Genomic DNA, 18562 nt, shown 5'->3' with positions numbered 1-18562 from the left:
GTACCAGTCCCCTTGCAATCAGTGGTTAAACCAAACCATAGAGAGTAAGTCTTTCTTTTAAATCCTCTTCAATCCAAGCTAATCACCGACTGCTAATCTCAAACCACTCCAAAATCCAAACCAACCAAGACTCAAATCCAGCATTGTTTGGTTCCAATTCAGAATTCAGTATGCCCCAAAAAACAAGCAGCAACCGAGCTTTATTTTGACAGAGATCGTTGCATACTCTTTTGCATACGTATTACAGGTTCATTCCAGATATGAAATAGTACGCAAAGAAAATGTGCTATGTATGTTCATCCAAACAAGTTCTGAATATATTTTATGTTTGTAAATAAGCACACTGATGCCGCTGTGTCTGAAGAGAGAGGAAATCCCAGGTCATGTTAATCTAGACACTATCGTTTTCTAACTTTCAGTCCAAGTAGCTTTTAAAAAAACAGGACAGTAAGTTCTTCTCAAAACTGAGAAGCTTCCAAAACTCTACAAATCTACTATGAGGTAGTGGAATATAAAGCAAGACAGTCCTCCAAAGAACAAACTCTCATATAGGGTGCGTTCGATAAGCTTCCCTGGGTCGACCCCGCAGTGCTCACTCGGGTGAGCCCCTGACAAGAGCTAATCGAACGATCACACTCGACCTCTCGTGGTGACGGCATGCAAGTGACCCACTCCACAAGCAGGGCACTGGGGGCTGACCCGGGTGAGCCCCTGGAATGACGTCAAAGCTATTCGAACGTACCGGGGCAGACCGGGGTCGACCCAGGGAAGCTAAACGAACGCACCCATAGATACACATGGTGCTACCGCAATCCAAATATATATTGATACCTCTTCACTCACTATGCAATGCCTCAAATCCCATATAGACAGAGTATTCCAACATTACACCATACAACTATGCACTAACAGAGTGGCCCTGACCATTAGGTGAATCAGAGGTGAAACTCTACAGCGACTTAAGTGGCCACCACTACAAGCTTCAAACAGGAAGCTAATCCTTGCTCCAAACAATCCCAGGTCCCCAATAACATAAGCTGGTCTAGACGTACCCAATTGCATAATTTCACTTTAAACCAACGAACCACCCACACACAACACAAGCAATCATTCCTACAAGTACGTACATATAACCCTTTCCTGAATGATACGACCATGCATTATTTGAAAGGCCTGTTGGGTCTACATTGTGTTCTGACCTATAAAGTTTGAAATTGAAACAGTATAATTAAAGTTGTTTTAAATTGAAAAACAGCTATGACGGCATCCAGTGAACGATTTCCCTTGTATTGCCCCAATTCACCTGACGTCATCATCAGAAAAATCTTGAATGCGCCATACTGGTGGGCAATTTCACTGTGCGTTTTTATATAACGCTATGATGTGCGATATATGCAGTGAAGTGCGCATTTTAGGCAAGGCGTTTTAGGCATGGTAAAGGGCACCCTATGAGGAAATTGTAAATTTCTACTGGAGTATTTCAAGGGCACCAAGGCAATGACCAGGGGGCATGGAGGCAATCGCCTTCGTTGCTTCTGTGAAATATCAGGCCTGCTTTGAGGTGTAATGCAAAATTGCAACACATTTTTTTTTAGCCACCATTGCAACGACGACCACCAAGGTAGTACACTGCCTTTAAAACATGGTCCGATTATTGCCTTGTCCAGGACTCCAGATTAAGACAGTAATGCGCCCTAATACATCACCACACAATGAACCTCACTTCCTATTTAAAGCAGCTTAAAGAATAACAGCCTATAATTTAGAGAAGACCAAGTCTCTCATCTGGCCTTATAAGAAAAAAAAATTGTTGGCCAGTTTCCTTTTTAAAAATTAGCAATTTAAGCCCTGTTCTCATTGGACTTAATTTGAGTAAACTAACCCAGCCAATGGGTAACTTACCCATTTTAAGTCCAATGTGAACAGCCCAGGAAGTTTTCCTCCCAGGTAACTTACCCGACCCGAATGGGTAGTTTAACCAACCAAGCCAAAGGTGCCCAGGAAGATTGACCAGGTCAGTTTCACCGAGCCAGAATGTCCAATGCGAATGCGACGACTCGGTTAAATCTCTTATCCGTCCATGACCCGAAGAAGCTGACATGTTTTGTCAGGGAAAAGTATGATTTTCGTGATTATCGAACTATTCGATGTTACGCAGGGGGCCAGCTCGGTTAGTTAACCCACTGTCTCGGTTAGTTTACCCGAATCAAATAAATCTAAATGCGGACGGTGGGAAAGATAACCCGTTGGAATGTTACCCAGCGTCATGTTCAAGTTACCCAAAATACTAGTCCAGTGCGAACACAGCTAAAGAGGAGAGGGAATTTCCCCAGTTAACCTTAGCTAGTTTAATGATCTATAAAAACCATGGAGCTATAAAAAGCTCCATGATCAAACTGATGTTGTTTTTAGTTGGGTAACCACATTATGATGGCCTTCCAAACCTAATTTTGAGAATAGGTGGGTGTTTGTTTCCTACCCAGTGTTTAGTTTCAGTTAAAGGAAAAAGCAGGACATTTTGCTTAATTATTTACTGAAACAAAAAGAGTTGATTCTGGGGCTTTGTACACAAGAGGTCTAATTGATTTTGCTTGATTACTAGATTATTATCTATTGTTTTGCTCTTTCAGTTAAAGCATGGCCATGGTTAAAGCTGCGCTTCATCGATTTAAAACAAAATTATCCAGGAATTTGTTCGTGGACAGTGGAGACGATACCCAAGTCTTTTTTGTGCATGGCCAAGTGGTGGTATAATCCCGAAGTGGATGATCTGTTAATTCCTGTTTCTAACACATTGATTGGTGGTAAGACTTTCTTGCAAACTGCATTGTTTGTTTGACATTGCTGAATTTAGGAAAGGATTATTTGGTTAAATGTGGAGCTTTGGGGAGATTTTATCTGCACTCCTGTTTGTACTTGTATGTAGTCGAAATAATAGAAAATTCCCCACATCATGCTAAACACTTCCTTGAGCACAAATTCTCATTAGTTTCAGATTTCAAGCATTGCTTTGCTTGGCAACCTTTTTCACTGGTAGCCCTTCCTTACACTAAGCATCAAGGGTTGACTGTAGAACGGCTGACCTGGGTTTACGTACCTCCATGGTATACATGTAGCTTGTCATTTCACCAGTCTGCCAGCTTTTTTCACTGGTCTATGTTTGATGGTTCCCTTTAACCATTGTGGGACTTGTAATTTAAAGCAATATAAACAACCACTGCTTACATGATGACATATCATTAGGAGCTCAATAAACTAGCCAGCTAGAATAGTTTAAACAGAGTTTTGACCGGTGCTTGGCTCTTTTAGCTGGCATTTGACCACTGCTGACAATTTGGCCAGATGACCACTGTTAAAGGCAGTGGACATTATTGGTAATTACTCAAAATAATAATTAGCAAAAAACCTTTCTTGGTAACGAGTAATGGGGAGAGGTTGGTAGTATAAAACATTGTGAGAACGGCTCCCTCTGAAGTGACGTAGTTTTCGAGAAAGAAGTAGTTACACACGAATGTGGTTTCAGATTTAGAATTGACGTCTCGAAATCAAGCATCTGAAAGCACACAACTTCGTGTGACAAGGGGGTATTTTCTTTTATAATTATCTAGCAACCTTGACGACCGATTGAGCTCAAATTTTCACAGGTTTTGTTATTTTATGCATATGTTGAGATACACCAAGTGAGAAGACTGGTCTTTGACATTTACCATTAGTGTCCAGTTTCTTTAAAGAGAGAACACTGACTGATCAGAGTCAAGCAAGAGTAACAAAGAGTGGCTTCTTATTAGAGCATATCGATCACTCAGAGACAATCAAGGAGTTTCAACAAACAATATTTTCGTGCAAGGTAAGTGTGACTACTTTGAGTTGGTAGAAATACATGTACCTGCAAAATCCTGAACTTAGCATCAACTTACAGGTTAAAAGGGAAGTTTAACACCACTGTCAGAAAACTACTTTAAAACTCATACAAACCCCAAAATTTATTGCTCTTAATCCTCTGCCAAATCTGTCGCTTGCAAATCCATTAAATCAACTGGTATTGTCAAATGGCTACCATTTGTTTGTAAACCATAAATTAACAAAAGCAGACATCGTATACGAACTGTGAATATTTGGCGTAGTCACAGTTTCACAGAACCTACACACATTGCCAGAGGCACTTTTTAACTAGACTGAATTTCCTGCTAAATCTTAACGCCTCAAGAGCTATTTCCGAGACACAGTTCTCTAAAATCACAAGATCAAAGCTTTGACTTCTTTTTTTACAACTCAAGAAATGCCCTCTAGAGACCAGGGGTCATCCGACATGCCCGCCAGTGCCTTCCAAAGGAAATTAATTAGTACATTATGTAGTATTGAGAAAATAAATTGAACACGTAGTGCTTGGGTATACGACAGGGTGTAAGTGGAGAGACTTCAAAGCTTGTCTGGGTGGGGTTGCTATAAAAAAAAACAGGGGTTCAGGGTCCAAGACAGGTAAACCCTCAATGGTAACTTGTTGTTTTAAGTTCTATTTTTATGTTTTGGATGAAAATGAGGGTACCAGGGGAAAGTCTGGTACCTGTACAAGGCCATGTGTTCAAATAAGGGTGTGGCTGTGGCTTGATCGTCATGGGAACAAGCATTGACACATATGATGCCCATAGCAACACTCTTAGCAACAGCCACAGCCGGCCATTCCAAATCGGCCTAAATTTTTGACAGAACTAATAAAGTGCAGCTGACTGAGTCAGCCTATCTCAAGCTGGAAAGAGTTACTCATTCTAACTTATAGAAATAGCCTCATAGCTTGTAATAACTCCTAGGACAAGTCCTATGTAAGGACTATAATCTTTGTGAAATCCACCCCAGTACTCCTACAACTATGCACACTGTGGTTTAAACCCTACTGTGATAGCATGTCTTCTAACTAGCCATTTATCAAAAAGTACACGCAGCCATGGCTTTAAAGTGTATTAAGGGATGGATTTCCCCTTTGCACATGATATACTCTAGACCCTGGTTCTATTTTGGGCCGCGCGATGACCCCAGCCCCCCTCGTGTTTACAGCGAAGCCTGTACCAAACCTTCATTGGTCAATTAATGAACTAGTTGACACATGGGGCACTGTCCAGTTTAGTCAACGTCACGGTGACTGTCTTAGGTCAAGCGTTGAAGACTTCAGAAGGAGAAATCTCCTCAAGTTACGCTAGGCAAACCAGCTTCAATCAAAAGTCCAGGCCTCCACAATGTGACTTATTTGTTAACCAATTACCTTCCAAGTTTAGGGTCAACTATGGCCAGGGAGACTTAAAAGTTATGTTATGCGGACTTCAAAAACTCAATCTTCAGTGGCGAGGAAAAAAAACATTTTTACTAAGGAAAAAAAACAGCTTTAAATTAAGTTATGTGAACTAAAATATCCCACAAAATATCACAACTGTACTAAACATAGGTTAACCCTACAATGTTGCAAATGAAACTTTTTGTGAAAACTTTGCCGAATTATAAAACTTGGCCAAATTTTTGAAGACAAGATCTTTGATAGTTTGGGCTGCTTGCACTATTCCCAATTACTAGTGCCTGCCCATTCCCACAGAAAGCACCAGAAAAGTACCGGAAATTTATGATGAAGGAAAACAAAAACCTCACAAACAAACAGCAATATATCCAGACCAACATTTCCCATTATAAACAATTTTCAACACAGCAAGAGAAAAATTAAGTCAGAATTAACGTTCCAAGACAGGAAATTGTTGTAAATTTTAAAGTCAACATTCTCGTCATAGGAAAACCTCGTTAGCATGACCCGGGTCAATTGCATGAAACATAACATCAACAAAACAAATCTGATGTAAGGCCAAACAAACCAAGATCATGTTTAGCGTCCTCCCTTTTTAAAAAAAAGAACCTTAAGAGAATTTTTTTTTAACGACTGCCCGACCAGTTCTTTTACACAAATGTCTGGGCTATTTTTCAAAACCTATTTATTTTGCTGAGAATAACTAAATATATAAATATCTCTTTTCATAAAAAAAAAAAATTATTATTGAAAAATATTTGTTTTGTTAAAGAGGCGGCACCCTCTGAAAAGGAAGCGACAGCAACGCTTAACATGTTTTAACTTTTGTATGGCCTTATGGCAAAATGAAAATCCTTGAGAATTTGGATAAGCTGAACTTACCTGGTGGGCACATACAGTTATCCAAGCTTCGTTCTACTCTTCTCTCCACGTGGGCGTCGAGTCTCTGCAGAGGGGAGAAACAGATAAATATCCACCATTAGTACAAGACTGGGTCGATATTTAAAGGGGTTAACTTTCAATTTATTTTGAGAAAAAAATCTTGAAAAATTATATGACTTATAAAAATTACTAGATTCTAGTGATCATGATGGCAGAGACCTCGAATAATGTTTTTGAAGGAGCACAGCAATATTTCTCTGGTTAGCATATTGAGTTGATTGTCTCTTTCCTTAAGTGACTGGCAACAGAGGGCGCCATCACTTTGCGCAATTTCACTGTTGCGCAGAAGTGTGCGTGTGCATTAAATCACATAATAGAGATTGCGCTCCGCGATTCCTGTGAGACCAGCGTGTGATGACAAACTTCGGAGGTAGGGTGTACCTGCTCAAAATTTTAATAATTATTGAAACTGATCAAGGAACTTGAGTAAGTAATGCCTTTATATATATTCATAAACCAATGAACAACTTGCAAACATGCAATCATTTGGCCACAAACGGCGATACAAAATTGAGGTTTTTACAGGCCCTTTCAAGGCCATTGGTAAAGCGTGGAGATCGCATTTTGTATAAGGACTCCCGAAAAGTATTTTTCCATTTTTGAGGTGTAGCTTTTCTTTTTTTTTCCAAACGTTTTAAAAATCTTGTTTTGCTGCGCAAGATGCACTATAAAAACAAAACAATACACTTTTAATAGGCCTGCACTGAATGCACAATTGTCTTTTGTCACAGCTGGTCTTATAAAAACCACTACATATTGGTGCTTAAGTACTACCACAAAACCTGACCTGACTTTACTCCCACCATGCAAAGTTTCAAATTCTACTCTTTAAAATATTATAACTTATTGAAGTAAGGTTGGTTGCCTTAGGTACGGATTTTGAGAACAAGAAATCTGACGAGAGAACTCCTTCATGTTTACAGAACCTTTAAGTTTTTACCATTACTTTAACAACGAACCAAGTTAATACAAACACGCCATCATTTCATTAAAACTATACCCTGCCTTTAAAACTTTAAAGATACCCTGCAAGACCCAAACCCAGCATGCAGCAGGGCTGGCTCCATGCTGCCCATGTGAACTTCAGCTGCTTATAGTTAGCCCTGGGTACAACTGGTTACCTGTGGGCCGCTGTGCGCCCATGACTGGGGTAACCTTGAAGGCGACTTGTGTAACACAAGTTGCGTGCAAATGAGAAGCAGAAAGTATTACTTCTGTTTACAACCTGTCTGCCAGTCACTAGACCGGAATGAACATATTGGATTTTAAAAACTCAGTTTGGGTTTTGTTTCAGGGAATATCGAATGTATTAATAAAGACGTAGATCCTGTGGATTGATTGATATATCAATAACAAACGTTGATTTTGAAGCAGGTTTTGCAAGCAAAGTTTAGGCAGCAACAAACTTAAGTGAAAAGGAAACACTATCAAGACTGATGTGAACAATGGATAGGTATTGTTCCTAGATTTAGGGATGACACTACCCGTAGCCTTTTTTAAATTATTGTACCATGTACATTATTTTGACAAGCCTATAAAAACCGTATCTTTAGTTTTTTCAAAATGACTCATGACTTATGGAAAGGGGGGGGGGGGGGGGGTAAGGGCATTATAGACCTTCATCATGGTGCAGCCAGCTTGGTATTCTCCCATTCCAATGAATGCAACCAAACTGAGGCTGGGAGGGAAAAGTACATCTTAGTTTTCTCTTAAAGGCAGTGGACACTCAAATAAATTATCAGCATAAAACCTCACTTGGTAACAAGTAATGGGGAAAGGTTAAAACATTAGCTCCCTCTGAAGTGACGTAGTTTTCGAGAAAGAAGTAATTTTCCACGAACTTGTTTTCCAGACCTCAAGTTTAGAATTTGAGGTCTCGAAATTAAGCATCTGGAAACTTTGACGACCAATTGAGCTCGAATGAACTGTGAAGACTAGTCTTTGTCAATTACCAATAGTGTCCAGTGTCTTTTACATGCTGAAGATACAAATTTTTCGCAATGTTCTCCTACCATGCTCCTACTAACTCACACAACAAATTTATCCCAAGTTTTCACATGTTGTTTATTTCATATGTGTTTAATCATGATTGGCCACACAAAACATGAACACAGTCTGTGACTATTTCGTCAGCTCTATCAATTCTGGACAACCTATGCCTATTGATAAAACAAAACTACATAACCCTTCAGTAACTAGGCTAGTATCATTACTGCACTTGATAAAAAGCAAATATTTCACAAGTCATTTTTGGCTTTCAAAATACACACAATAAACCCACGAAGGTAGGGATAAATCCAAACACACAGGCTAGCTACTCCAACCCAGCTAGGGCCAATAAAACAACCACTGGAGTTTTAAGTAAACCATGGGGTGTAAATTACACCGCAGGTAATTCGATAAAATAAATGTCAAAGCTACATTCAAGCTCCTTTAGTGCGGATACCCCTACCTACTCTACAACCTTGTGTGTCACAACAGCTGAGCCCAAGTGACTTAATACACAAAGTTGTAACCTTGGAAGTGTGCAGAAAGAACCGGGGAAATAAAAGGTGATTCACAACTGCAAAAGGAAATTTAGGCAGAAGCCTTTTTAGTACAGCGCACGTCAGCTGTGGGTATGGTTATGTAACAATTCAAACAGTACAGTGGTATAATATACACACACTACGCTACAATGGGGGATCTAGTGTATTAAAAAGCCAGACTAGAAATAGAATACATTTCGGGGCCGCTGTGTGGAGATTGGGGTTTGTATGGTGGAGGGGGGTTAACAAAACCACACATTGTATCCCCGGACATAAACCGATTCAGGTCTTAAGACACGTATTAGCACTCCGGTGAAGAGAAGAAGAAAAAAGGCATAGAATGAGAAAAACGGAGACGGGTTCTTTGATGGACAAAATAGAGAAAAGCATTCCGGTAGACAGGTTAAATAAGAGTAATACAACGGGACTGAATCGATGAAGGGTGCTTTGCCGCGGTGAATGCCCGGGCAGCTACAGCGAAGACCGCTACCGAGTTAAGCCCCGGTCATGGACGAGCAATCGCCGGCGTGACACGCCGGCTAGCCACGGTGACCTAGTAATCCATCTACCGTAAAAACCATGAAATTTTTTACTTACTTTCTCCACCAACCTATTCACCTCTTTCTCGACGTATTTTTCCACCCATTCCTGTATTCTCTCCTCATGATTGCTTTGCCCTCGTGAGAAGTCCAACTCCACATATGAAATCCTGTGATACAGCAGCGAACAGCACAGCACAGACCCAACGCTAAAAACAGTAACAGTTAATCCCCACACTAAAGCTGCAAAAGAACACCTTCGCTGAGCTCCTTTAGCATCCACCGAGTTCTTTCCGTTTTCCATGGTTCTTTTTTTTATCAAGATGTCAAAAATCACTAGAAGAAATAATCCTGGTGACGTGAGTGCATCTTTCGGAACTTAGAAAACTCTTGCTGTATACTTGATGCCGGTGAATGTAATGATTAGCTAGCTAGGTATACAGTGCGGTTGAATGAAACTGTTTGAGACCCACGTGCGTGTGTTGTTATACGTCGTTGCATCCACACCAAGTCGCTGATGCGAAATGAACCCCATTGACTTACTGCCAACTATACGACATGGGATTTGATCCACGCACGCAGTATCCATCCGCAGTAGTTGAAGGGTCTACATTTCTGCTTATAAGGAAGGGGGTGGGTACAAGAACACACAAGTCCCTCTACACACACAACATCCATGTAAGTTTATCTATACCCAAGGAAGGATGTTACAAATTCAATCAAACGATGAGGAAATTGATGTTTTGTCATGAGACAGCGGATTAACAAGCATGAAGTGACGGGGGTGACGCGCCGCGAAGGAGCTGTCAAAACTTTCCCATGTACCCATCCAATGCCCCGGGAGCGTGGCTTTGGCGTTTTGAGCCCATCACCCACAAAATCAAGATCGCAGAACATGCTTAAAGAAACAAACATACTTGTATGTTTATACCACCACTTCGTACAAGGCTGTCACTGTCATGGTCTGATTAGGCCAACCAGAAAAGGGCACCCGTTGTGGTAGACTTGACTCAAGTCCCAATCCCGTGCCATCGCTAGAAAACTGCTCTGCATTCCCCCCAAACCTGTTCTCTCGGGACCACTATAATAGCTTAGGGACCTCTCGCACGAGAACGGGACTTGAATCAAGTCTACAGTTGTGGTGGTGTGAAGGTGAAGATTACAATACATCATTTTTGGGGGTTTAACGCGGTAGGCCGATGCGGTCAGTTGAAAGCTGTGGCCCGTCCATGCCAAATGGCTTGAACTTTCATCGGTTTAACCCTATTGTAAAATGAATTGTTTATAAACTATCATGGAGTTCCAACATTCCAGTCTAGCGCTGATGGGGATAACCTTTAAAAAACAAAAACTTGCTAAGCGCAGAAAAGTCTTACTTCGCAGAAACATGTTAGTTAGCAAAGATTCCAGCATCAAGTTTTCATTATTGTGACAGTTGGCCCACCCAATTGCATACATAGGAAATAAATTGGCAAGCATCATTTTCTGATAAACAGCTTTATCAAATTGGGCCAAGATCTCATTAATGTTACGAATGAACGGCTAACTTTCCCTGGCAAGAGACTCCATCAAAGGCCTGGGCCCACATTCCCAAAGCCTGTATAAGCAAACGAAGCTTGTTAAAGGGAAGGTACACGTTTGGTAATTGTCAAAGACCAGTCTTTTCACTTGGTGTATCCCAACATAAGCATAAAATAACAAGTGAAGATTTGAGGTAAATTGGTCATCGAAGTGGCGAGAAAATTATGAGAGAAAAAACATCCTAGTTGGACGAATTTGTGTGCTTTCAGATAGGAATAAAAGACTTCTAGCTAGAAGTCTTTTATTATTTTAGTGGGAATTTATCTCTTTCTCAAAATCTATGCTACTTCAGAGGGAGCCGTTTCTCACAATGTTTTATACTATCAACAGCTCTCCAATGCTCATTACCAAGTCAGGTTTTAAGTTAATATTAACTATTTTGAGTAATTACCAAACGTGTACCTTCTTTAAGCACAGCAAAAATATTGCTTTAACAGAAACTGGTTGCCAGTCAAAATTCCATTAAGTTTACGTTGTTGCAACCGGTGCCCCATTCACTTTATGCTTAACAAAGAAATTTGCGAAGGTTATATGAAAATGTGCCTTGTTGTCGAAACCACCGCGGCTTAGCGCTTGGGCTATATCCACCTGTCCGACGTCCTGTACCATAAGCAATATTTTCAAAATAACTGACACAGCCCACGTCGGTAGCCCAAGGCCCCAGCCGTCGTACTGGGCCCCTCTGTTTTCAAATAGAGGTACCAGACTATTCTTTACACCCGGACTCGATTTGGTTACGAGTGCAGTAAAAACTAAGTTGGACGCCCTCTGTTGATCCATATTGAGTCAAGCATGACGTCCAGTGCGCGGCCACAGCATGGCACATTTAAACTGGACTAATTTGTAGTGACTAATTTGAAGTTTAGTCATTAATTAGTGGACACTAAAAACGTCTTAAAATAAACAGTTTTCAACTGAACATCTGTTGATTTGAACACGAGGAGATGAATGTTGTAAGACCAACACGTACAGTCATAGAATAATCTTGGTACAGTATTTCTTAAAGCGCAATTAAACATGTATTGGATGGCACTAGACACTACTGCCAATTACTTCAAATAATTGTTAGCATAAAACCTTACTTGTTAACGAGCAATGGAGAGCTGTTGATAGTATAAAACATTGTGAGAAATGGCTCCCTCTGTAGTACAGTAACGTAGTTTTGAGAAAGAGGTAACTATTTCTTACTCAATATTAAAAGACACACACATTATTTTGTGCAACAAGGGTGTTTTTCATTCACTATTCTCTTAAAACTTCAATGATCAATATTATTGAGTCCAAATTTTCACAGACTTGTTATTTTATTCACTGTGTCTACTGCCTTTGAATAAGTGCAACAAATTGATTTGTGTGTCTAGTGATGACGATAGTTCAAGTGAATTTGTTTACCATGTGCGAGTTGATCCAAACACAGGAAGAGATGTAATCGGTCAGTTTGTTGTGGTGGTCAATACCTTGTGATAACCCCTGCTGGTATTGCGTAAAAGTCATTTCCCACGGGGTTGTAATAATGGGTGATCTTGAAGTTGTATAATGGCACAGCTATCGTGCAGCGATCAAGGTTCTCTGGTTATTATAGGCCCTTTCGAAACCACGGCTTCGGCTCCAGATTCAGGCTCAGGCTAGCTTGGCACCGCAGTGGTTTTGACAATATTGTGCGTGCTTTGCGTACGTGCTCAGGGCTTCAGACGAGAGAAGGGAGCCTGAAGCCGAAGCCATGGATTCGAAAAGGGTCATAGTGCATGCAAAATTGTTCAGTTCTAAATACTATGTGCAGTTGGGGTGGATTTCACAAAGAGTTAGGACTAGTCTTATCTCGAGTTAGGACCAGTTACTCGTCCTAACTTAGGACTATCCATGCAATTTGTATATCTCCTAGGACTTGTCCTAAGTTAGGACTAGTCCTAACTCTTTGTGAAATCGACCCCAGAACCCATGAGTCCCCATCGACGATGTTACCATTCGGCAGATACCACTAAAAAATAATGGTCTTAAAGGCAGTGGACACAATTGGTAATTGCTCAAAATAATTATTAGCATAAAACCTTTCTTGGTGACGAGTAATCGGGAGAGGTTGATAGTATAAAACATCGTGAGAAACGGCTCCCTCTGAAGTGACATAGTTTTCGAGGAATTTTTCACGAATTTGATTTCGAGACCTCAGATTTAGAAATCAACCATCTAAATTTCGGGCAGCTGAAGGACATTGGTTTGATCCATTTCCATTTCATTATTTATTTTGTCACAATTTATTGTTTTTCTCGACCAGCTCTTGATTGTCCTCGACTTAAACTATTGTTCTAAATTTATTTGTTGTTCTCCTTTTTTGTTTACCAATATTGAAATAAATGTTGAACTGAATTCAATTGATTTGGAATGCACAAGGTGACTCTCCTGTAAACAAAAGGTTACACGGTCAATAGAGTTGTGTACATTTTCTTAAAGACACTGGACACTATTGGTAATTGTCAAAGACCAATCTTCTCACTTGGTGTATCTCAACATATGCATAAAAGAACAAACCTGTGAAAGTTTGAACTCAATTGGTCGTCGAAGTTGCGAGATAGTAATGAAACAAAAAACACCCTTGTCACGAAGTTGTGTGCTTTCAGATGCTTGATTTCGGACCTCAAAATTTAATTCTGAGGTATCGAAATCAAATTCAAACATTTTAGTGAAAAATGATTTCTTTCTCGAAAATTAATGATAAGTTACTTCCGAGGGAGCCGTTTCTGTTGTTGATTTCAATACATTTATTTCAATAAAGTTACATTTGTGTACATCATCAAAGCTAATACATGATAATGAATAAATAATGGCAAACCACAGATGTAGTAAAGACAATAACAATTTACACGGAAGTTGAGTAAACAATCACAAACAGGACAACATCTAGGCAAAGGGTGAAGCAAGGCTTTTGTTTCCGTACCTACGGACAGACAAAAAACGAACAAACAAACAAACAAACACACCATCAGACTATCACAACACTGACTTACATAGAAAACCTGCTTTTATACTATCAACAGCTCTCCATTGATCGTTAACAAGTAAGTTTATGCCAACAATTATTTTGAGTAATTACCAATAGTGTCCAGTGCCTTTGAGGTGAAATCTATACAAACACTGGGCAGCAAGCAGTTTTGCCAACGTCACCCATTCTCCATGTTTGTGTTCGGGTGTAGTTAGGCCGAGCTTAGGCGCGTTGATCCCTCTGAAATCCTACTTGTGTAGTTCATGGACAAAATGATTAATGTAAACTTCAATTCTTTAGTCCCTGTGATTGAACATGGTCGGAAACATTGGATTAGACTTGAAGATTATTACTTTGTCTCTCAAAGACAGTTGTTCTAGTTTGTATCATCATTTATAATTTCTCAGCCTTGATTTCTCAGCCTGTTGGGCGGGTACCTTACCCGAGTGTGATGGTTGAATTTCACGCATGTTGTGTTTGGATGTTGTTTTTTTTGTTGCTGGATTATCTGTTCTTACCATGTCTTCCTTTTTGCCAAACCAAGAGCTTTGATGAACACTACTTTTGCATGGAGGCCAGGGTTGAACATGATTACTCACAATTATGTTCGTTATTTCAGACCTGAATGCTTTGTTTTTGAAAGAACAAGGGCATCAAGGCATTTCTCCTCGGTCAGGGGCACCTTATGAGGAAGTTGTAAATTTCACACCAATTATATAGGATTAAAACACTCCAACGGTTCCAAAAACCAAAGGTATACCTTGCCCTTAATGAAATTGTAGACCCTGGATTTTTTTTTTCCCTGACACCCCCTCATTTTACCCAAATTAATAGCCTCTTTTGAGAATCCCATTGTACCATTAGAGGAAACAGACGAGCCAAATGCAACACTGAAATAGGATATAGGTGGGCTGGAAACGGGAAGTAATTCTCACAAAAACCGGAAGGGAACGGATGGGTCTGTTTACCCGTTGTACAATTGGTGTCTCAGTTAGTGGGTATGTTCGAGGAAATAGTTAGACTTGTTTGTGGCCATCAGTTCGCGCGAGAGCAGTGATAGTTAATGAGGAGTCGAAATCGGGGAGCCATCAGTTCGCGCGAGAGCAGTGATCTCGCGAGAGTACTATCTCAGCGTGTGGGGCCGATTTAACGACTTGTCCACAAGTCTAGGAAATAGTATGAATTCGTTCAAGGCACTCATAGACACAATATTGGTAATTACTCAAAAAAAGTTTCAGCATAAAAGTTAGCTTTGTAACGAGCAGTGGATAGCTTTTGACAATATAAAACATCCTGAGACGGCTCACTCGAAGTAGAAAGGAGGTTATTTCTCACTCAAATATTTAAAGACTTTTAGTAGGCCTATAGGCATCTGAGAGGACATGAATTTGTGCATCATGTGGGCATTTTCTTTCATTATTCTCTCTCGCAACTTCGGTTTGGGTCAACATTTGAACAGGTATGTTATTGATGCGTATCAACTGGATCTTTGACCATTATCAAAGGTGTCCAGTGCCGTATGTCTCTGAATGCACTGGGAGACTTTGGGACGCTAGGTGGCAGCAGACTGAACAGGTAAACTTCCATTGTTTACGTAGTTCTGTGCATGCGCACATTACCGAGAACAATGGATTTTACCTGGCAAGTCTGCTGCCACCAAGCGTCCTGAAAGTCTCTTATTGAATTATTTTAATAAAGCAGCTTGTTTTTTACTTGGTAAGATAGACTTGGAAACCGTGGAGAATAGTGCAATTGTGTTGTCAGTTTTTACAGTTTATTGAGCAGTGCAGACTAAATAACAGCCCATCGTCCAAACTCGTCCGTCTTTTTCAGTCAATAACAGTCATCAATTACAGCCGAGGTCAATCTTCGTCCATCACCATCCTGGCCGTCAGTTAAAATGTTTGTCTGATAATAAGAGGATATTTTAGGCCGTTTTCGAAACTACGGCTTTTGACGGGGCTTGAATGAACACAGGCTCCGTCAGAAAACGTGTGCTTGTGTTATAGAGCTTCAAAGAGCCACGCGAAGCCTACAGCCAAAGCACACGCCTCGATCCTTGGTTTCGAAAACAGTTTTAAAATACACGTATCGGGCATCACACAATACTTACAAAAAAACATAAACTTTTACTACAATACATAAAAATGCTTAATCAATACCACCCACATTATATATCATAGGCACCTAATTGTAAATAAATGTAAAAAAAAAAAAAAACGATAACAAATTACCGAGTATTTACAGGAACACAAAGCCATAAAATAAAACAAGCAAAACACAAGTAAAATGAAAATTTGACAACATCAAACCAGTGAGCAACAGCAAGAGGTTTGCGAAAGTTGTGCACAAAACTGTGTAGGCGAGAGATGATCATTTCACCATAAAACATCGAGGACAACCCAATGTCAACTCTTGGAGACAACGCAAATAAACACTGCTGCGGGGGCCCAGATGCATTCCCGCACATCCCAAGAAAACACGCAACCTTTGACTGATCACTGATGCCCCCCCACCCACTCCCCCCCCCCCCCCCCACTCGATGGAAAATGCTGAGCGAATGGAGTAAAAATAAATAAAACACAGTGACCTCAGCCCTAACTGTGGTCATAGCTGGGATCTTCCTACAAAGAAAAACGGAGAATATAACTGATGTATCATTCAAAATCAAGTCTTTTGCACTTTCTCTTTTTTTTAATGAAAACTTTGACCGATTCGGAGCCCCCCCAAAAAGGCATACATGGGGATTATTTCAAGAACAACACTACACAACAACAAACACGGTGTTTGTTTGTGAGTGGAGAGCGGAACAAAGGTTCACCCGCCAGTGCCGCCGCCCTGTGGGTCGCCCTGCCCCTTTAAAGCATTCTGAAGTTGTGAATGTTAATTGGTTTATGCTTGTTCTACCTCCATGATTTTGCAAACCATGCACACTCGTCAACACAAACACAACCACAAATACCTTTCACCCCCACCCCCGCCCTACGTCAAGGTCTGGGCCCAACTTCATAGAGCTGCTTATAGACAGACAACAGTGCTCAGCAATTGTCTGCTAAGCAGAAAGGAACAAGGCCCAATTTCATAGAGCTGCTAAGCACAAAAAAATTGCTTAGCATCAAATGTTTGCCTTGATAAAAGCAGGGTTACCAACAAAATGTTCACGTGATTTCCAGGATATGCAAAGAACAGCTGAATGCCAGTAACAAGCAATGCGTTACAAAATGGAAATTTGGTTGGTAATCCTGTTTTTATCAAGAAAAAAGTGTCATGCTAAGCACATTTTTGTGCTAAGCAGCTTAATGAAATTGGGCCCAGGGCACCAGTCACAAACCTAATTTTGCCGGGTTAGCATAATTGTCGTTTAGCTTAGCTCCCTTTGCTCGTTTGCTTAGCTCGTTTTGCTTATGAAATTGGGCCCTGAATCCAAGACTTTGCCCCAACCCTCAAGTTCACACCATGTATGTTGGGACACAGTAATTCAGTTAGTACTCAAATTGAACTCCAACACCTTCAGATAGAATTCAACATAACAAAAAGTCCGGACTGAAGAAAAAAAAAAAATGACCATTCATAAAATCTCCTATCTCCATCTCCTGAGGAGAACAATTACAGACTCAATTTGATAACCCAAACACCCTGGGCCTGAACCCTGTTCTTCAAGCCTGGTGTAGTTGAGAATCCCAGGGCCACTTAAGTCTGTCATCGTGTGGTCTTAGCAGAAAGAAAAATCAGGGCAAATATGTACCAGCGGTGGTGTAGATTAAGGGAGGCCGACACCTTGGCTCAAGATCTGGGACACGGGTATTCTTTGATTGGCTTCTTTATCCGTTCTCCACAGCTCATCTCACGTACGCCAGAGATATAGGAGGCAATTGCACGAGTTGCTCCTTGTTTTGGCCTTGATGCCCCGTCAAAATAGCTCCTTTAGAATGCCTTTTACGAAATGAAAATGGCCCTGCCCAGACATTCTTAGCCCTTTTATATGCATAAGTTTCGCGAGTCTCACTATGACTTCATTCAAAAAAAGTAACACTACGTTTGCAGCGATTTTAAAAGCTGTTGGTGGTACGAGAAGTGAATGCTAGTCAACTCGCCCCCAGCAAAGTCGCCCACTACAGAGTTATCCATATAAAATTAGGGGCGACTTTGTAATAGGCGACTTTGTTGGGGGCGAGTTGACTGGTTTCTGCGAGATGCAACGTGTTCATTTTTAGCCGTATCTCTTTTCACGGCCTCAACCGTAGTGGGTAAATAAAACGCAGGTTAAAAATATACCGCCTCACCATGGGGGACGAAGCGCTCAAAATCTCCCGTCCAGTCCCCACGGCTACACGCCACTTGCTTTGATAACTGCCCGGTGAACCGAACGCCGAACAAGATAAAAATTGGTGCGGATTAATTTTTGTATTAGGTGTTGAGAAAAGCGATCGCGGCAGACATGCGGTTCGACCATCGGGCTGCAATTTTCCTTGTATGCACATCGAAATTGGCACTGTCGTAGTGCTTTTCAAAATCAATGGGGATTTTTGTTTATCTTAATCGATCCAAAAAAGGGAATCCTTAAAAATTAGGAAACTTTTTGAGCATGGCAATACTGATGTTCAGACACAAAAATTGCCATTGGGTCTACATATAATTTTTATGCTGGTCAGTTACTGAAGCCGTTGGCAGGATGATGGTATCCCTAAGGTTTTGTTTAGATGAAAACCAT

At 40.6% G+C, this 18562-nt stretch overlaps 1 protein-coding gene across 2 annotated transcripts in view; it reads right to left on the bottom strand.

The window, feature by feature from the left end:
* The window catches only part of LOC139953132 (uncharacterized), a 127456-nt gene extending 117558 nt beyond the window's left edge, over nt 1–9898 (bottom strand). Inside the window, exons 1-2 of one of the 2 annotated variants that reach the window (XM_071952552.1) lie at nt 9352–9898; nt 6167–6230 (exon numbers count right to left, since the gene is read on the bottom strand). In XM_071952552.1, coding sequence (XP_071808653.1) covers nt 6167–6230; nt 9352–9597 — 310 coding nt within the window. In that variant the 5' untranslated portion in view covers nt 9598–9898. The remainder of the gene's footprint in view (nt 1–6166; nt 6231–9351) is intronic. The other variant, XM_071952550.1, reaches the window with a different exon arrangement.
* Nucleotides 9899–18562: the final 8664 nt, after the last annotated feature.

This window comes from Asterias amurensis, chromosome 21 (genome assembly GCF_032118995.1).
Source record: "Asterias amurensis chromosome 21, ASM3211899v1".
Lineage (NCBI taxonomy): Eukaryota > Metazoa > Echinodermata > Asteroidea > Forcipulatida > Asteriidae > Asterias > Asterias amurensis.
This window is presented reverse-complemented; position numbering and strand designations above follow the sequence as displayed.